Here is a 22,053-nt window from a genome sequence, read left to right on the forward strand (position 1 = left end):
TAATCCTGTAGCATGCCATCCATAGAGCAGTGCAATTATGAGGATATACTAGTGGATTTAATTTGGCATTGAATTACTGATATTTATCGTTTTTAATATCCTGAAAATTGCTGCAAATATATCTTGTGTGTTGGAGTTCAGGGAATTGGCAGTAGTTCATCTATTTGGATATGGCTGATTTGGGAAGAAACTAGCTCACTAAACGAGCAAAGTTCTTGACAGTGGATTTCATGACAAGCTTTATGCACGTTCCCTTTCAATATCAATGTGATCAGTTGGGAGAAAATTACAGATACATTTTATAAACTGATGAGTTACTTATTGGAGGCCTTGCCTATCTGCAGGATAACAAAGTCAACTGTTAGTCATATTCCCTGCAAAGTGAAAGCTCAATAGATGTGCTTCAGGTCAGCAGATTTTTGTTTAGGACAGAAATCACAGAATAATTCTGACTGGGAAATGCAGAGGTTCAGGAAGATCTTCCTCGCAGGCTCAGATAAAACAGAACATTGAGCCTTTGGCCTCCATGAAGAAACTTCCATTGACCTTCAAAGATGTTTATAGATGAAATCAATTAATTTTGAGTGATTTTTTTTGTTTAAGAAAGCTCACTGAATCCTACCTTAGTGAAATTCATGAGGTTACACTGCATTGGAGCTGTGTGCAAGAATATGAATATAAGAGACTAATTGTCGTGCAGAGCTTTTAATTCACATTTGTTACCTGTGTCACACATTCATCATTTCTAATAGCTGGGAATAAAAATGTTTGCCTAAAATAGCTTTTGAAATGGTTAACTTTGAACTATCTATTCTTCGCTGTAGAAAACGATTTGAGTAGGTCTCACTTGGACAGGTAGCTTTGTAATCAGTCCTCTAGTTCTTGTTTCTGTGGAAAACTACTCAATAGTGCATGATTGCCAAATCTCATTAAAGAAAATCTTGAAAATGCTGCTATAATAATGCAAATGATTTCAGTACTTGAGGAAGTAACATTCACCTTTTTAATGTTCCTTCAACGCATCAGTTTTATTATGTTGATGAGATAATTGCTATGTGTCAAAGTGAACTATCGCAGCAGTTTCAGATAGTTTGCCTTCGAAGATTTGAGTCTGACTGAATTTCTAATGTTGCGAAAGTGGAGGAGGTAATAAATTTTCTGACTTGATGTTAAATGTTTAATAGGAGAACAGACTTATCGGTGTGGAATTCAGAGTCATAACAGGGCAGGAGATGGTGCTGTGAGAGTGCACTGTCTCCAGCTACTTACAGCATGGTCCACACTGCAGCCCAGTCAGAGGAAACGAAGCAGACAGGCTGCCTCTACCATAAGACTCTCCCAACTGGTGGCAAAGTGTCACTCAGTACTTCCTGGCCAATTTAACATTCTGATTACAAACGTAGGACAGTGTATTCACCTAGCACTCACCAGTGAACATATGAGCAACTGCAAAGGGGACCCAATGAGCATTATTTTAAATGTCAAGCACTGACATTTACGACTCCAAAAGCTTTGAGAGTACTGCGGAGTGCTTTTTTGAGGTGTCAGGATGAGTTTCTGGGTTTCCCGGGTGCTGTTCCTCTCAGGGCACTGAGAGGATTTAATGAATTGTCCTTCTAAAGGCTGCAGTCGGTATGGGAGCAACAGTTGCAATTCTGCTTGGTTAGTAACATCATGCAGAGGTGACGAAGAGTCTGGGAAACAGGGAAGCTTTCTGTAAAGCCCACTTGTAATTTGGAGCTGGACTCCTCCATTCTTCTTGATGTTGTCTGACAGTGCACCCATCTTGTCAGTGTGCAATCTCGTCAGTGTTCTCACGTACACCACCATCCAAAGTCTTCAGCTTCTTCCAAAGGAATCACATCTCTGCAACCTTGTCCTTTAGGGAACTCAAACATGAATTATTCCTATGCCGTACCATGTCTAGCTGCATTGGGATGCAGAACAATGATGACAAAAGATGTAGCTATGTTTTGTCTACTGCAAGTTCTGCTCTGTTCCCTTTGGTTTTGTTACACTTCCTTGTGTAAGAGAAAGCTCGGCACTTTATTGATTGTGACATGCCTACCAAAGCTGATTTAATTGGAAATGCCATTTAATAGTCAGGGCAACGAAAAGAAGTTGGATGGCTTATGTTAATGAAAATAAAGTTCCAATTTATAGACGTGCCAACTGAACAAGAAACATTAAAGTGGATACAGAGTGCAGCTTCATGAAAGTTTGAATATCTATAGCATTGTTGGAGGCTAAAAGGTTGAATCTTTGTAATAAGACCATTTCAAATTGCTATTCTGCCATTTAATACCTTTTTTTAACGTCACAACATTTTTCTTTGATTGAAAGTACATTAGCAGCGTCTTATGAATAAGTTTGGTGACTGACTATCTTGGTGAACAAACAGTAAATATAAAACATATGTTCAATCAACCCAGATTTTACTCTGGTATTGACTTGTCCAATATCGCCAACCACTGGGATTGTAATGTGAACTTGAAGCAGCAGGTGTTAACATGATCAGGCATTTCTTGGAGGGGTTAGACAATAACAAACAAGCTGTGAGAATGAAGTTTTCCAAAAGATTCCATGTTCCTCAAACAAACTTTCTGGAACATTGTTAGCTGTTATCTTCAGGGAATATTTGTTTCTTTAAGTTAAGTAGAAAATTATATGGATAAAGACACCAAGTGGATAGATCTGAAAGTCAACACTAGGCTTGATGAGTTAAGGGTTCTTCTTTTGTGTGATTTCAATAGCAGCAGTTATTTTTACTTGGTGAGGACCTTCCTAGTTTAAAGAAATAAAGTGGCTTTATTTGAGTTACTAAACTCAATGAAATAGGAACTTTTGGAATGTAAGTGGCAGAAAAAGCTGTGTTTATGGTATATTGAAATTTACACATTGGAGTTTATTGCAGTGATGGTGATGTGAATAGCCAACCTTCTAGAAAACAAATCTAGTGCATCAGACTTCGGTCATGCCTACAAATCTGGTACAAATCTGGCATTGGCTAGTTGAGCTGTTTTGTAAGTGCAGGTATCAGTAACTGCTGAAAAGTCGGCACTGTGTTGCACTTTCAGGCTTGCTTCCTGTCTTCATGTCATAGTCCGGACTGTTCTTGAGCTGTTAACATTCCTGAAGTTAATGTAAACATAAGAAAAAATGGTTAGGCGTAGGCCATATTATTGAGCCAACTCCATCAGTCAATAAGTTTGTATAAACTTCAAGGTTAACTTCAGTTTCCTGACCTATCCCCATATCCTTAGATCCCCTTTGTCTATTGATCTCACAGTTGAACATTCTCACCAACTGAACATCTGCGGTCCACTGCAGTAGTGAATACCAATGACATTCAGTCTTCTGAGTGAAGGCACATCTGCTCACCACAGTTCTATCTGCTCACTCCTTTATCTGAAACAATTCCCCTGGATTTGGATCCTTGAACAAATAGAAACAATCTCTCAGCATCTACCCATTTGAATGTTGTGAGAAAGTTATAGCTAAGAATAAGTTATCAATCAGACTCTAAACTGTAGTGAACTTTATGCCCATTCTATTTAATCTCTCCCCATATTGCAGCCCAACTTTCTAACAGTCAGTCTAGTGAACTTTATTGCTCCCTTTGAAAACGAGTATATCCTTCTTCAGGCAATGGGGCTAGAGTGGTGTACACTGCGATAGTTGTGGCCTTGCGAACCATGCATAATTGCAGCAAGTCTTCCTTCAACTTCATAATACAACGTATAGTGCAAGAAAAAGCTGTCATAAATTTGTCCTCCTGATTGCTTGTTGCATCTGTTAAGTAATTCCCTTGAGTAAAGACCAAAATTTACGAGTCTCTTAAAAATATTCTGCTTTTTGATTCCTCTTGCCAAAGTCTATGACCTAATATTATAGTCGATATGTCAGTTTAATGCCTGCTGACTTTTCAGTTGCCTATATCCCAGTGCGGCCTTTGTGTCCTCCTCACAGCTTATTTTCTCATGCATTGTCAGAAAAGTTGTACAGATTGTAACAAAACAGAAAAGCTCAGCAGGTCTGGCAACATCCGTGGAGAGAAACCAGTTAAATTTGCGCCTCTAGTCTCTCTCCTTCAGAACTGATGGTAATTAGGAAAAGGTTTGAATTTATCCAGAAGATAACTTGGGGTACAGGTGGGTGGTTGGAGAAGTAAACGGTAGATAGAGATAGAGCCAAAGAGAGAGAAAAACAGTTGGATAGTCAAAGGATTAGTTAAAGGTCAGCCTGGGAGGAGGAATAGCTGTTAGTGAGCTGTCAGGTCCAGACCACAAAAATAAACAGCGTGTGATGCCTTGGGATTTTGTTTTAAATTGCACCAATAGAAGCAGCATGAATGGATAGGGTCAAGCTCCCACAGATCTGGGGTTTTAATTTAGATTTTAACAGTTGCTACGGTTTTGAAGTTTGTTATTGGAAGCTATGGCAAAAGAATGTTTTCGTGGTGTTCTGTCCTCCTGGCCTGAAGAAACACCACTGGTTCACTGAATTTGCCTTTGCCAAGGCTGTGTTTGGGAGATGTTACTATATTGGAAGAGTTGCTGTTTCCTAGTTAAATAATCTATTCTTCAGTTAAGTTGTCTAACGGAGTAAAGTTATGCCAATTCCTCTTTCTTTTGTTTGAATTTTAACTGTCGGGTAAAAATAAAGTTGTTTTGCTTAAAGTCGAGCTGTGTAACCAAATGAATTACCCGTGGAACACAGCAATTTGCACTTGCCTTAGAATAAGATAGAAATTAGGATCGAGGCAATCGCCTTGATATATATGAAGGGGGTTTGGCATGGTCCATAAAACAGCATCATTTTGAAACCTCTTTACAAGCAAAGGTTTTGTTTGAAAATCAGAGAGCTCTCGTGGAAGTACCTGCATTTCTGCAGAGAATTGCTTAATGTAGCAATATCTGTGTGCATGAACTAAACTTAAGAAAATGAGCATTGCCGCATTTAATTCCAGATTCAACCTGCTTTGATTGAGAACTGTGTCAAGAATCAATGCAAAAAGGCAATGACACGATAATGTTTTTGCTGTATTGAGTCCACGATAGCCAGTACCTAACAATTTGTATAACAAACCAGCTTTGAAAAATCAAAACAAAAACAGAAATTGCTGGAGAAGCTCAGCAATTCTGGCTTGCTCTGTGGAGAGAAAAGAGGGTTAATGTTTCAGGTCTGGTGAGCCTTCTTCAGGATTGATAAACCGCTCAGAACTGAAGAACACTTCACAGATCTCCAGCATCCGCAGTTCTTTGTTTTATGTTATAAAAGCAAAGCTTACTTTTGATGGTTTGGTTATCAGGGGCAGTGATAATATTTATCGTCTAAATGACAACATAGTTTTCGCAGTGATGCAAAATAGCTAATTACAAATTGGCTGCAGATTCTTTAAAATAAAGAAAACATTGTTGGAATACAAAACAGGCTTTGAAGTCCTGCTGAGTCATTCCTCCTCATCTTCTACTGCCCAACATCAATGTAGCAACCATTTATTTAATTCCATCCTGAGAACGCTTTGATGGGGCTTTTCTTTACAGAAAAGACAACGACTTCAGTCTAAGTAGACTCTGTATTCTCTTCTTTAACAAATAGAAAGATATATTCCAGAAAGTAATCACAGTAACCATTTGCAACTGTTCCAATAATAGCCATTGCTACAAGTTCCCAAGAGAGTTATGTAATGTTGAAATTCTCAGGATCTGCAAAAGGATAGATGTTCAAGTCCGTCACAGTGCCTTCAAGGAGATCGTTTTTTTTTAGTATCATTCTGAATTCATTACAATAGCAAGTTCCATACAAGTTAATTAAACCTGAATTTTAATAAAGCCAATTTCTACTGAGTCCACAGGTACTGAGACATGTCATATTCTGCAGTGATCGCCAAGTGTCAGCCCAATTAACAGCTGCAGATCACAGAGTGAATTAATGAAGTGATCACAGAGGGAGGATACTTTCAGGTGGCCTAATTCAAATTCTTCAAGATGTTTTCTTCAAGCACATTATTTACAGTAGGCAAAAGTGAGGACTACAGATGCTGGAGATTAGAGTCGAGAGTGTGGTGTTGGAAAAGCACAGCAGGTCAGGCAACATCCGAGGAGCAGGAGAATCGACATTTCAGGCAAAAGCCCTTCATCAGGGTAAAAGCCCTTCATTATTTAAAATGTTGAACAATTACAGTATTAGATGCCACCATGCAGATATGGGGATAGGGTGGAAATGGAATTGAAATAGGTCATCCTTATTCTATTAAATAGCAAACAGATTTGAGAGCCCGTATGTCTTACTCCTATTCCAAGTTCTTATGACCCATGGAAGTCAGAAACAAGATTTGAAGTCAGGTTGAATGGACAATAGTGTTATGAAATAGGCTACTAAGGAAAAGCACAGGTAGGTGGGCAAAGTTAAGAAAGTGATACTGAGATTTGTTTCTCGAGACAGAGAATTGAGAGATGTGCTGGGAATATGGCTGTGTGTGTTTGATCTTATCAAAGTCTTTGACTTACTGATTTTTCTTGTTCTTAAAGTCTTGTAAAGTTCTATCAGCTTTTCAGAATAATACAGGGCATTGTTTAGTCAGATTTGGTCTTTTTCATATTGGAGGTGACTGACAATGTAAAAGCTGAGGCTGTAGTTATATCATATTGACTCAATTTCCCTACCAGTTTAGTATGCTGGTTTTAGATTTGTTATTAACTGCTAAGCAGAAGACTTCCTTGTTTATGATGTTTGCTCATCCGTAAAATAATTTACATACCTTCAGTGCACACCAGATCATCCTTTGCACTAAATGCAAAATTGCAATTTCTCCTTCAATATGCCTCTCAATTAATGCTCACTGAAGAATGTGACGAATAATTCAACCAAAATAATTAGGAAAATATTCATGCACTGATTGCTTTAAACATTTAAAAGGCGTACATTGTCAATTTAACTAGCTTTTCTTTTTAATTCCATGCTACAGACAAAACTACTTTGTTATTAAAGCAATATTTAATGATTAGTCAAACTATGTTTCCCCTTTCATTTATTTTGTTAAAAGCTGTGTATTCATGAAACCTTTGAAGTCTTATTCCTGCTGGATGTTTCCAGAAAGTGGGACAGGAGAAGAAATCTGCTGATAACATCTCTGCGGAGTTTCCATTTCTTTTCCTGTGAACAAATCAAATGTCTGAACCTCCTAATGCTGTGCCAATGTTCCCCTCATTACTGATGTAGGTTTCCTTAAAAAGACAACTTGATGGAGATCAAAAAAAATCTGATTTGGGAACATGGTTTGCCTTCTTTACATGTCAGGTTTTATAATGTGGCTCTAGTAGTAGATGTTTGTTATGACTCAGTGCAATATTAAATGGTGATATTCTGACTTTAATGCCACTGAGTTGATATTCAACATGGGAAGTAATAAAGATCAGTTTGGTTTTCAATGCATCCATTTGCTAATGATTCAGTAACTGATAGTTAACAGAGCAGCTTTGCTATTGAGTGCAAACACCATGAAGGAAGTGAATAACTTTCATTTTTGTCCACTTGAGCGGAGCTCATCAATGACCTGTTATAGAACCTGCATGAAATTTATCTTCCATTTAAATCAAATGGCAAAGATGAAAATTGACTTCAAAAAGTCATCTGCAAGTAGGAAAAGCACACAGTTAAGATGGAGAGAAAACAGAGTTAATGATTGAATGGTAACCATTCTGAGAGTTGAGTTCTGAAGAAGGGTCACTGAACTCGAAACGTTAACTTTGCTTTCTCTCCACGGATGCTGCCAGACCTGATGAGTTTCTCCAGCAATTTCTGTTTCTTTTTCAGGTTTCCAGCATCTTCAGTTCTTTGTTTTACTGTACACGATTGAGATGTTTCAGTGACAATATCATTCCCTTATTCTTTTGAAGATTGACAAATACTATGATTCAGCTGCATCATTGTATCAATATAAGTTGTTCCCACACATGAGGCCATCTTTCAAATTTGAGACTGGTCAGTGAATTTATTTTCACACATGCCAACATACACGGTTATCCAAAAATGAGAAAAAAAATCTGACAATTCCAGACTCACCTTGAATTTAGATCTCTGCCTAGGGCCAACACATTAAGGTGATTTGAGTTAAGATTTTATTATTGTTTGACATTCCCGGAATTTGGAATAACTATTTACAGATCGGCTTGATTTCCTTGGAAAACTGAGATCCTGAAACCTGGCCAATGACACATCAAAATGTGTAATTCAATTGAGAGTTCACTGTGACAAGATTGTTTTTGTAATTTTGGGCTGTCCGATATCCCATTATGTATAATGCAACAAAAATGTACAAGAGCACGTTTTTGTTGCAGCTCCGAATTGGAAATTTCTGAAAAAGATCCTGAGTATTGAAGATGTGAGCTTTTTTACTGAAGGAGGCTGAGTAAATTGAGGAGTTTTTGCAGTCTGTTCTCCAGCATCATGAAGCTTTTTGTTTTATTATGGCTTTGAAGCAAGATTAATTCATTCTGAAAATATTGAGGTTGATTTTCATATCTTCAAAAGGTAATGCATACTATGTATAACATAGCCTAATGTATACAGGTACAAGAACTAAATTGCATAATTAATTGAGGGATAAGTAGCTCTGAATCTGATTTAACGGCTGGAAGAAGCCCTTCTATTGCAACAGTGCATATGGTGAACCAGGAAGCAGAAGTGTTTCAATGTTGAATGCCATAACCTTGGCCCACACTGTAATTTTGTTGTCTTTGTATGAAGAAGACTAGAAAGATGAAAGCACCTTTCACCACCTTGGGAACTTGTTCCACAAACCTGAGTGATAGCCAGTTTAATACAATAATTAGAAAATGCTAGTTAGATTAGCTTCCCTACAGTGTGGAAACAGGCCCTTTGTCCAAATGCATCCACACCGACCCTCCAAAGAGTAACCCAACCAGATCCATTTCCCTCTGACTGATTAATCTAACACTATGGGCAAGTTAGCATGGCCAATTCACCTGACCTGCACATCTTTGGACTGTGGGAGGAAACCCACGCAGACATGGGGAGAATGTGCAAACTTCACACAGATAGTCGCCTGATGCTGGAATCGAACCTGGGTCCCTGGCACTGTGAGGCAGCAATATTGACCACTGACTCACTGTGCCACCCCGCCAGGTGCCAGTTGTCCCCAGCAGCTGTCCAAGTGAGTCTATAGACAACACAAAATTCTTGTGAATAGATTGCTGAAATACTTTGCAAATACCCAAAACATATATACACTGATTTGCTTTTACAGTGAAATTCAAATTCATTAATGAAGATCTCAAAGAGAGTGTTGTACAGTAAAATACCTAACCTTCTTTCCTCATTAGAAAATCAGGTTTAATGATTTTCTATGTCCTGTTGAGAAATCTGGAACTGGAGTGCACATCTCTGATAAAGGTCATGCTTTAGTCATACCCTGATAACATTGAGTTTATTGTTGGAGAGTTGCAAAGGCATGAGGTTGGAAGTGTCACATAAAAATCTTTAAAACTATGCAAATTAGTCTTCTCTGAATCCTGTGCCATTCTGCAATCATATAAGATCACAGCCTGCATGACACATTCCAGTACGAACGAGATGCAATCTGTTCCTTTGAATGATGAAAGTTAGATATTCAGTCCATGATGATTCATAGCTAATTGGATTGAGGTATGTTGATTCATTTGAGTTTGTCAGAGATTTCAGACAGGAGTAGCTAATGCTTTGCTCCAAAATAAACCATAAGGGAAGAAAATGAAGATCCATGTTCAGTGTCCATCAGATCTTTCTTTTTTAAAAAAAGCTATAAGAATAAATAATTAAGGTAGGTTGATTGCTGATCGGAAAAGAAACAAATAAATATTGTGTCAGTTACTTAGAATAACAAATTGTTATTGCTATTTTTCATATACAATTGAGAGTATAGGAAATATTGAAAAACAACTTGAATTTTGCTATTTTCATTCAGTAATTTGTATTCTGCAAAATTAAACCACTTCTGGGATAGTCATCTGCAGTGTGCAGATTGTATCAAGGAGGAGTATTTCTCCATCTCTAAGATTGTGCAGTCACACAAGTTAACATCAAGTGTTTAAGTCTTATTGGAATTTCTTTTCTAATGTATACTCCAGGTCACTCATTGGTGAAGGAAGAATCCAAGGGCAGTCTTTACTTGAGATAGATTTATCCACAGAGTGAAACATTTAAGATATACATTTCTTGACTGCACTTCACTTCACTATATAGGTCATCCTTTCATAACACGCATTTCGTCAATGCAATTTGGCTGTAAAATGACTAGTGAATTGGGGAATGACTTTTTTAAAACGTGAACTCCAGTTTCCATACCCATTTACCTTAGGCCTGCTCTAAGTGTTTACTTCAGGTGAAGTAAACAAGGTTGGATGATCGGGAAATTTTTTCTGACCTTATTGTTGAAGGTGGCGATGATGGTTTAGAAATGATTGCAGGAGAAAAAATTGAGATTTCAAGATTTTCCTCATTCTGGACAATGCACCAAGCCATCCTCCCACCACTGCTGAGCTTTCTGAAAACATCAAAGTGCGATTTCTACATCTGAACACAACCTCTCGCAGTCAATCCATGGACCAGGATTCAATTGCAGATTTTAAAGTTTGTTATTTAAGGCGCACATTCAGGAAGCTAATTGCAGCTACTGAGGGGGATAATAAGGACAGTCTCCTTCAGTTTGGAAGAGCTTTAACATTAAGCATGTTATTGACATCATTGTGATGGCCTGGGGTGATATTAGTAAGGACTGCTTGCATTCAGTTTGGTGGAAGCTGCTCTGAGATTTTCTTTATGATTTTAAAGGCATTGAACCATCAGAGGAGCTTCCAGCAATCATAGAACATTGTGTCACTCTTGCAAAGCAAGTTGTATTTGAACAAGTGGAGCTGAGGATGTCGAGGAGCTGCTTGAGCCCCATTGTGAAGATCTCTCTGCAGCTGATCTACAACTTGTTGCTGTGGGGGAAACTGAAGCTGGAGATGAAGACGATGAAGTCCAGGATACAGCATCACAAGAGCTTTCTACCTCTCTTTTGTCTTCTGTCCTGAGGGGAATTGAGAAGCAGTTGCAGCTCTTAGAGGACAATGACCACAATGCAGAACACAGCTGGATAGCAGTTCATGGCATAAAATCTTATGTAGCACCCTATGATCAACTTCTTCATGTAAGAAGAAAGATAGCAAAGCAGTAAAATCAAGATACCTTTTTTAAGCCAGCCCCCAAGAAACAGTCTGAGGACAATGAACGACAGTGATCCACTTCTGGTCTAAATATTTTCTTTTTTATAACTTTGCACCCAGAGCTGCACCTGAAAGTAATGTCTATGCTGATGATGATCCTCAGCTCCTGTTTTAATGCAGATCTCAGCTGCAACTCAGCAAACTCTGAAACCCCTTATAGTGTTAAATTTACTATATTATTTCATTAAAGTGTATGATTTTAACATTTACTTAGACTGTTCTGTAATTTATGTGAGGCTAACTATTATTTTTGTTTCAATTTTTACTGTTATTTTTCGTGGTTTGCCCTAACCCTGTTTTTTCCCATTGCCCCATTATTTGTATTGCATGACGTCATGTGAAAACTCAATTACCATGTTATAGCAGAACAGACTGTAGTGATAGGGAGTTTCTCTGTATACTCGCTCAAGTAACTGGCCAATCAATGCCATCCTGTATATGCTTACATTGACTTGATAGGATTAACATCTAGTGGCTCTAGGGTAGAGTGGTAGTGTCCATACCTTTGAGCCAAAAGGTCTAGGTTAAAGCCTTATTTGTTCCAGTGGTGTCCCATAACATATCTGAACAGATTGAACAGATTGTCTTTAAAAAAGAATTCATCTGGAGAGAGTGTGTAGTGCAGTGATAGTGTCCCCACCTCTAGGTCCGGGTTCAAGTCCCACCTGCTTCAGATGTGTGTCACAAGTATTTCCTGAATCGGTTTATTAAAAAATATGTACATGTGGGATCAACTTATAGGAAGCACTGACAATACTGAACCAGAGAGAAGTCCCACACGGAAAAGAAAAATTTCAACATCACACTTCGTGGATAAAAATCAGCAATGTATTCTAGATGATCTTTGTATAGTGCGTATTCACACATATCCCCACCCAGTAACTTCATAATGGCAGCTTTAGATGAAACAATGGTTCTTTGTGCTGTTCTGTATAGTCATTGGCAATCTCACCACCCCCACTGTCATTGAAAGCTACAGCCAAGAGCTGCTGGTTGACATGTTCACATCTGATCCTTGATTGTCTATTTTATTCCAGATCAGCACACTACCTGATTGTCTGTTGCCCAAGTCCCTTTGATATATTTTGTTTATTTAGTTTTTCCAATGTAATGTGCATGGTTAGCAAAAGCAGTGTATCTCCAGAAGGTTTGAAGTTCTTACATGTCACTTGGTGCCATTTCACTGTAAGCTAGTCTTGCATTTGACAGCGAGTGCTAACACACCTATGCAAGTGTCGGTTGTTGATATGAAAAGCTGACAGTTTGTAAGTAATGGGTCACTGTGGAGAGCAATTTTCCATATTCCCACTGGCTGCTGAGTGCTAAACATTAGACAGGTGATTGTGCGCAAATTCCATAGAGTACAGAGAGAACTGCAAGGTATTCTAAGGTGACCTTCAGAAGGAATGGATTGTGTTGAATTGTCCTGATTTTGATCAGGAAATCTTGATTAAAGCAGCATGATTTAGTAATTGATGAGAGTCTGTGAAGTACTGACATTGGCATGTATGTATTCCAGGAATTGAACCTGGAGAATTTTTCATTTGTATAGCTTACTCCCGTAACAGACAATGCTGTGTAATCCACAAAGACTACAGAAGGCTACAAAATGCTGGAAATATGGAGATCTAGTTACATCTATAGGGAGGGAAATAAAATTAATATATAGGGCTTTTCTGAGAGCTTTGGGACACCAATCGGAACCATATGTGTTCCTGAGCACACATTTGCCAGATAGCAGGCTGGTGGTGGTATTTTCCTGAGGTTTACCATTCTAATCAGTTACCTCTGAGTTACTGTCCATGTACCTGGTAGTCATTCCACAGAATTGTTATTTAAGGAGCATGGGGTTGGGGGTGTGGCACTCTGCCTCAGGTTATGTACTGGCAAGCATTCATTGGCCCTAAATCTGGCTTGTAATTATGCAAATATTCGGCATGCTGTTTCACATCAAGTAGCTGATCTCCATGTCAGGCCACCTTGGGGAAACCTCTTTTTCATCTTGATTTGTATATACCTGTGCTTTCCATTATTTATTATTTGCAGATGTGTATTAGTGCCTTAAATACAGCCTGTACTCTAAAATACTTATGCCTTTGACCTCTCAAAGCTGTTGTAATATCATGTAAATACTGATGAGGAATTCATATTATTGTCTACCTTGTGGTGTTATTTCATTTGCTAAAGAGGAACCTTTGTTCAGCAAAATAAAAAAAAAGCCTGAAAATGTAAATATATGAAATGTAAATTTTGAGTTGGTTTCTTAACTTTTTTTTGATAGATTATCAATATTTGATGAGTAAAGCATTCCCAGAGAATTGGAGTTGTGAGCAATAAAGTTCCATTTTGTTCTTTTAAAAAAAAACAATCTCGAAGAATGGAGAATTGTTAACAACTAAAGGAAACAATAGTGTTTAGCTAAAGTTCCTCATGATCTTTGCTTTTCCCTTTACACTGTACATCAAACTACTTCTAGGACCTGCTCAGTGCTTCAAAAACAATTGTATCACTAACAAAGTTATAATATTTCTATGTTTTTCTTAGTTGTATAAACCAGAGCAAAGATCTGCCATTCTACCCAAGATCAGGGTGTATACATATTCGACCAGTCTTTGGTATTAGTTGGGGACTGGGAGTAGGTGGGTAGTTTGGTCCCAGAACATTGTTGAGATCCCCACTGATGACCTGAGAAGTGCCAGTGAAAGATATCTCTGGTTGGTGTCAGTTCTCCTTTTCACTGGCATAGTTGGAAAACGTGAGTTGTAGTCACCCAACTCCTTTGGAGGAATTCTTTTCAAATGATTCACTAAATTATATTAAAAGTCTGTCTGTCTTCACTGTCAGGGTTCATCCCTCAATTCTGGCCCAAATGCCAGAACCCTACCCCTTCCATCACCACATATTGTGTCTGATTAAGAATCATGGAGTCACACAACATAGAAACAGACCCTCGAGTTCAACTCGTCTATGCTGACCAGGTTTCTTAAACTGGACCTGTCTCATTTGCCTATGTTTGGCGTATATCCCACTAATCCTTTCCTGTTCATGTGTCTGTGCAAAGGTCTTTTAAATATTATCATTGTCCTTGCATCTACAATTTACCCTGGCAGTTCATTCCATATATGTATCACCTTCTGTCTGGAAAAAAGTTGTTACTCAGGTCCCATTTTAAACTTTCCCCTCTCAACTTAAACCTGTGCCCTCTAGTTTTGGATTGACTGAAACCTTCTTCCATTGTGAAGATTATAGTAATCTCCTTACTGCAGACTTTCCCCTACTCATGAAGAATCTTATTTAAGGTGAGGCAGAACTAGTTCCCAAGCAAAGCAGTCGAAAACTCTTATGTATACTGAGACCAGGAGTCCCCAGACGAATGCAGTGCTTTTGTCTGTTCTGGTGACTGTGGTCAGTGTTAGGGTTGACCCCACAAATCAATACAGCAAATCTAAAGCATTAGTGACCTACATAATGGAACTTAATATAAAGTGGAATCTCTTGACTTGGGAAAGTATCTTAACTTTGAAATATTCTTCTTTAATCAATGCCTTTAACAATCTGTTTGTGTTGCAGATTCTTGGAGAGAGATGGGCAGCTATATGCAAATGGACTGAAGAGCGTTGGGTATTATTGCAAGAGATACTTTTTAAATGGCAGTACTTCACTGAAGAACAGGTAGCTCACACTAACAATTACCTTGCGAGTGTTCAGTCTTAGTTCACATTGAAGTTAATTCTTGGTAAGAAAATCTCATTTAAATGCCTTGAAGTGACCAGTTTTTTCATATTGGCTGTGGTCAATCTTGCTACCTTGCTTAGAGCTGTAACTATACAGCTCTTTTTATGTCAGCTAAGCCATTGATAGTCTTAGCAAAGCTAAATTAAGTTCAGAGCAGCAAAATAAGACTTTTGTTTTAAGAAAGGAGGGAGGCAGAAGTGAGGAAATTATAGGTCAGTTAGCCTGACCTTGGTCATCATTAAGATTTTAGTGTCCATTATTAAGGATGAAACTTAGAAGTATTTGAAAGTGTGTGTAAAATAGGGCAGAGCCTGCACACCCCCTTCAAGTGGAGAGGATCATGCTGACTGAATCTGTTAAAGTTTTCTGAGGAGGCAATGAAGTTGCACAAAGGAGAACCAGTGGACATCATCGAGATGTGCAGCACGGAAACAGAACCTTCAGTCCACTTTGTCCATGCCAATCAGATATCCAAACTTAATCTAGTCCCATTTGCCAGCACTTGGTTCCATATCCCTATAAACCCTTCGAATTCACACACCCATCCAGATGCCTTTTAAATGTTGTAATTGTACCACTTCTTTTGGCATTTCATTCCATACATGCCACCACCCTCTATGTGAAAAAGTCACCCCTTATGTCTCTTTAACTTTTTTCTCCTCTCATCCTAAACCTATGCCCTCTAGTTCTGGACTCCCCCCACCCCAGGGAAAGACTTTATCTATTTCTCCTATCCAGGATAAGGTCACCCCTCAGTCTCCAACACTCTCCAGGGAAAACAGCTCCAGCCTAATCAGCCTCTCCCTGTACTCACAACCTCCAACCCTGGCAACACCTTTGTAAATCTTTTCTGAACCCTTTGAAGTTTCACAACATCCTATTTGAATTTGTGATTTTTGAGAAGATTTGCAGCTCAGGTTGATGATCAGTATGTGAGTTAGTAATAGTACCTAATAAATTCTTTAGGTTCATTAAGCACTGTTTAAGTGTGTAGGTAGGTTTGTGGGCTAGCATGATGCAAAGTAGTTCGGAAGTTGTTTGTGATATATCTTTGATGTAAGGTAATGTGGCTATAGTTTTTGGTTGTGTTGTGTCTGCTTGTTTGGGTTTGTTTCTGAGGAATCGGTGGATTATGTTTATTGGGTTCATGTTTTTCTTGAAAACATCGCATAGATATTTTTCTTCTGCTTTTTGTAGTTTTTGGGTGCTGCAGTTTGATGTAGCTCATTGAAATAATGTCTTGATGCAGCTCTGTTTGTGCGTGTTGGGAGGATTGCTTCTGAAATTAAGTATTTGGCTCATGTGTGGTCGTCTTTCTGTAGATGCTGGTTTGAAGCTCTCCGATAACTGTACTGTCAACTGTCACATCTAGGAATGGGAGTCTGTTGTTGTTCTCCTTCTCTTTTGTGAATTTTATGCCTGTTAGGATATTCTTGATGCTGTTGTATGTTTCCTAAAGAATCCATTAGATACTACCTGCAAAACTAATGTCATTTACAAGATACCATGCAAGAAATGTTAAAAAACATTACATCAGACAAAGGAGCAGGAAACTTGCCACCATGATACATGAACACCAACTAGCCACCAAAAGACACCACCCACTATTACTAGTTTCTGCACATACAGACAAAGACGGACACCACTTTGACTGGGATAACATACACATCCTAGGATAGGCAAAACAAAGACACACACGAGAATGCTTAGACACATGGCATTCTAACCAGAAATCCATCAATAAACACATCAATTTAGATCCTATCTACCTTCCCTTGAAAAAAAAACGGAAATGACATCACCCACCTTAAGGAGTCAAGACTGATAATTAGAGAGGTGGGGCATACCACCTGTGTCCCATCGGAGACTCTCACTGATGATGTTACCTAGTATGACAATGTCTGAAAACAAACCTTCAAGCTCAGCAAGCTAACTTAAATACATATCCAATTTGGATTTCCAGAAGGCCTTTGACAAAGTGCATCAGATGAGGCTGCTGAATAAGATAAGAATCCAGGGAGTTCGGGGTAAGGTACTGGCATGGATAAGGTTTGGCTGACTAGCAGATGGCAGAGAGTCAGCATAATGGGGTATTTTCTGGAATGGCAGCTAATGATCTGTCGAATTCTGCACCAATCAGTGTTGAGACCACAACTATTCACTTGATACATTTATGATCTGGGTGCAGGAACTGAGAACATTGTCTTTAGGTTTGAAGATCACACTAAGATAGGTGGAGGGACAGGCAGTGTTGAGGAAGCAGGGAGGCTGCAAAACTATTTGGATAGGCTAGTAAGTGGCAGATGGAATGTGCAAATGTGTGACATTATGTACTTTGGGAGGAAGAACAGAAATGTGGACTATTTTTTTTCTGAGGAAATATTTCAGAAATCTGAAGCACAAAGGGCCTTAGAAGACCGAGTACAGGATTCTTGTAAGGTTAACATGCAGGCTCATTGGCATTCATTTCAAGGGGGCAAGAATACAAGAGCAAAAATGTACTGTTGAGGCTGTATAAAGTTCTGGTCAGATTGCATTTGGAATATTATGATATTGGCATTGATAAAGCTATAAATTTACAACATTAGGGATAATACTCAATCCTTCTGTCCTGTGCCAGATCTGTAGTTTCACCTCTTTCTTGAGGAGATGGTTAAAACTAAATGGAGTATTTACAGGATTGTGATTAAATTTTCCTGATGATGGCTGAAGCATGAAAACTGATGGGTAATAAGCCACAGTTAAATTCTTTGAACCCAGCACTGCTTAACCCATACACAGTCTAGAGCATATTAGGAGTCATAGACGTTCAGTCTGCAGGTGATGCAAATGTATGACCTCTCAGAAACTGAGCTCCTTCACTGAAATGTATGTGAAAATGGACTTTTACGGAACATCCAGGAGACTGAACTCCTTTCCAATGGGTTTCCATAGCAAAACACCTTATCCGATCATTGACTCTGATCAATGGCCAGAGATTTGCATCATTCAAAATGCTAACACTTTTCCACATCGAGAGATCTCAGACTTATTGACCTTCTCAGAGGCCTGGAATTGGAGTTGAAAGCAAGTCATTCCTGGTTTTGAAGGACTACTTCAGTAGAAAGATATTGTTTCAACAATTGTTGGCCTGATCTGGTTTCTGCATGGTTTGAGAAGCAAGTCTAACTTAAAAATTGTTCTTGCTTGTGTTCTCATCGCCTCAATTTGAAAAGCAAGGTCTTTAACATAAACCTTCCAATTTGTTTTAGTCCCTGTTTGATGCATGGTTGATGGAGAAGGAGGAATCGGTGGAAAAGATTCAGACAACTGGTTTCAAAGACCAGAATGAGATGGTTGCTAATTTGCGAAAGTTAGCGGTAAGTGTAATAGCTTTTCAAAGTGGTCTTTTAATAATATGATCAGATAATAATTATCCCTGTAAGTTGGTAGCCTTGTAATGAATACTCCAAGTTGACGATTTGGGTCAGACAAACTCATATTACTAAATGCCCTTAGCCAATGTTAAATTACACATTATCAAATTAATTTCTCAGTATTTCTTCTTTTATTGTTTTTGTACTTTGAAAATAATATAACTATTCAATTTTTTTAAAAATGAGGATAGACTGAAGAAAGCTGGGCACAGAGTGATTTGCAGGACCTGGTGTAAATCACAAAAGTTACACAGGGGTAGGAAAGTTAATTAAATGTTGGCCTTTATTTCAAAGGAAATAGAGTATAAAAATAGGAAGTTCTAGCTTAAACTATACAAGGCTTTATTCACACCATCCCTGGAATACTGCAAACCGTCTTGGTCCCTTTATATTTAAAAAAAAAGTTACATTGGCATTGGAGGTCATCCAGATAATATTCACTTGGTGATTCTAAGTAGGAAGGGATTTTCTTATGGTGAGAGTTTGAGTAGGTTGGACTTTTACTTATTGGAATTGAGAAGAATGAGAGGGGACGTTGCTGAAACACAAAATCCTTGCCAGGCTGGAAAGTGTCGATGATGAGAAGTTGATCCTCCATTTGGGAGAGCTGAGAACCAGAGTGAAGAATCACTTGCATAGGATTAGGAGAAGTTTCTTCTCTGATCACAACAAATATGTGTAACTCTTTCCAGTAGAGAACTATCAAGGTTGGGTTCTTAAGAATGTCCAAGACAGAAACAGATCTTTAATCAACGAGGGATCTAGGGTTACAGGATAAGGCAGGACAATGGTGTTGAGGATTATCAGGGCAGCCATGATCTCATTGGCTGAATGGACTACTTCTAGGTCTTATAGATTTGTGGTCTTACGGTCGGTTACTCATTTTCCATTTATTTTCTTTCATCCATCACAGCTGGATCTTTTGTACCTAAGCAGCCTTTGTCCTGTTTGCAGACCCTGGAGCTATTGTTCTTTGTTTGGGAAAGAGTAACTCCATTTGACTTTCCCAAACCTATTTGTTTCAGAATAAAAACATCTTTTCTTCTTCTCAGCTCTCGAAGGGAACACAAACTAACCTTATGATAAATCCCTGCTTTGATCTACGATCCGTGACCCTGCAAAATATAAACCAACAAGTGTCATTGTTGTATTAATTTAAATGCAAGATTCATTCCATCTGATGAAATCATCAGGAGCCTGCTTGACGTAAACAAAGCTAGACTGACCTTATAACAGTAAAATAAAATCACTTTTAGTACCACTTTTCTGCAGGGATTTATGAAATAAATATGTTTTTCATTCTTTAAAGCCATTCCAATAAAAAAAAGCTAATGCTTCCAAGTAAGCCTGATGGTCTATAACCTGTGTGATTTTTAACTTTGTATACCTCAGTCCAACACCGGCGTCTCCAAATCAATCAAAGTATAACTGTCAAAGACTAAACGTCACTGACCCATCAAAACTGGTCCTTACAAAACTAATTCAGCCAGTGTGATGTTTAAAAGCATTCAAAATCCTTGTTTTCATGATTGTATTTGTAGTGTACCTCAATTTTCCAAATATATTCTCATTTTTAGTGAATTATGACCACAGTTTATTTGGCAGTATTTTCCAAAGTCATGATCTTTACTGGGAAGAAAACAAGGGCAGAATAGATGTGTGAACGCCACCACCTGCCAGTTCCTTTCCATGTCACAGACTATCTTGGCTGAAACTATATCATTGTTCCTTTACAGTTGCTTAATCAACATGTTGGAACTCCTTAATAGCACTGTGGATGTACTGACAGCACATGGATCAGCAGGAGATCAAAAAGGCAGTTTGCCCCCTCCATTAGACCATAAGACAGGAGCAAAATTAGGCCATTCAGCCCATCTGTTCAACCACTCAATCATGGCTGATAAGTTTCTCAACCCCATTTTCCACTTTCTCCCCATAACCCTTGATAATCAAGAACATATCTATCTCAGTCATAAATATACTCAATGACCTGGACTCCACAGCTTTCTGTGGCAATGATTTCCACAGATTCACCACTCTATAACTGAAGAAATTTCTCCCTATGCTCACATCTCATAAAAACTTGGAGCCTTACCGTACAAAAATGGACACTTTGGCCCAATTTGTCTATGCCGATCAGCTTTTCCAAACCAAACCAGTCCCATTTGCCTATGTTTGACCCAATCTCTTTAAACACATCCTGTTCATGTACCTGTTCAAATGCCTTTTAAATGTTGTGACTGTACATGCATTTACCATTTACTCATTCCACATATGACCCACCCACTGTGTGGAAAAAGTTGTCCTTAAGGTCCTTCCTTTTAAATCCTTCTCCTCTCACCTTAAAGTTCTTCTTAATAATGCTCTGGTTGCCAATTATCAAGATTTTATTATTTCACTTTTCTTAATTCAAGTTCCTTCCACCCTCCCAAGCAAAAGTCTGTGGTCTTCATTCCTAATTTGTACCATCAGACATTTCCAGTACATATATTCTTTTTGGAGCATGTTTGAAGCATTGATTGAAATGGTATGCTGTTATTTGAAGGGGTACCAGAGGCTGGAATCATGGGGACAGGGAGCAGAGGAGTCTGAAATGGGGCCATGTAGGAAGCTCTTGGCAGTCGCTAAATTCCAGCCATCTTGATCATAGACACATCACTGCAGGTTGAGGGATTCCATCACAATTGGTTCATCACTTGGGTCACCTGACTGTTCCTTATTTGTCCAACCTGGAGTTGATGTTATTGTAGCACGCATAGAATGGTGCCCTTAAATGATGATGAGAGGGTGCATTTTGGTCCTTCCCATTCAAAATCTAATTTGAACAATGTTGGAATGGTAGCAGGGATTTGGTTTATCACCATCCTGTCCAATTAAATTCACTTTGCACCTCCAGGCTTGCTGTCTCTGGACCTGGAGCATCACATTGTGTCCGACATCTCTCTCAAATCCTGTTTCATTCTATTAACCACAATTTTATGCATCGTGACTTGTACCCTGGTTAAACAGGAGTTTCACTTTCATTGTGGGTCTCATATGTCGGACTTTATCAAGAGGGTTGCTAGTATCTAATTCATTGATCACATCTTCTCAAAGTGTGAGGAAGTTTGCCAAGCAAAGTAATTTTCCTTTTGAGTCCTAGCTGTCCTGTTCTCCCAAGTCTAATACCAAAGAAGAAACGTTTGTGCCTTACAACCAGGGAAGGCATGATCTAGTTTGTGAAGAGCTAGTCTTGCTGTTAATTCTGATGATATTAAATTTGGTGTAGAAGGGAAGTGCATTGGTGTGGGCCCTTTTTGTTAGGCTTGTTGCTTCACTCAGTTAAAAGGTATGTGGGTTACAATATTTCGGTGTGTGTGCTCAGGACAAAAGAATATCTGAGTTCTTGGAGAATAACAGCGTATCTCCTTAACCAATGAGATTTACAAATTGAGAGAGAAACAGAATAACGACTGACCAACAGGGTTAAAACATCTCCTCCACTCACATTCAGTGTGGAGGTAATAAACAGGAAAAAGAGATGATGTTGAGAGAGGGAATATACAGTTTGGGAAAATAGTCTTTTCCCTACTTTTACAATAGTTCACACTTCTTATTATATTGAGAGGAAGTCGATTAGCAGTTTGTGATGA

General features: G+C 38.6%; 1 protein-coding gene across 7 annotated transcripts in view; it reads left to right on the plus strand.

The window, feature by feature from the left end:
- Positions 1-22,053, plus strand: part of dmd (dystrophin) — a 1,983,095-nt gene that overhangs the window by 788,027 nt on the left and 1,173,015 nt on the right. For all 7 annotated transcript variants that reach the window (XM_060833515.1, XM_060833512.1, XM_060833514.1 and 4 more), the window contains 2 exons: positions 14,841-14,942; positions 18,257-18,364. In XM_060833515.1, coding sequence (XP_060689498.1) covers positions 14,841-14,942; positions 18,257-18,364 — 210 coding nt within the window. The remainder of the gene's footprint in view (positions 1-14,840; positions 14,943-18,256; positions 18,365-22,053) is intronic.

This window comes from Hemiscyllium ocellatum, chromosome 12 (genome assembly GCF_020745735.1).
Source record: "Hemiscyllium ocellatum isolate sHemOce1 chromosome 12, sHemOce1.pat.X.cur, whole genome shotgun sequence".
Lineage (NCBI taxonomy): Eukaryota > Metazoa > Chordata > Chondrichthyes > Orectolobiformes > Hemiscylliidae > Hemiscyllium > Hemiscyllium ocellatum.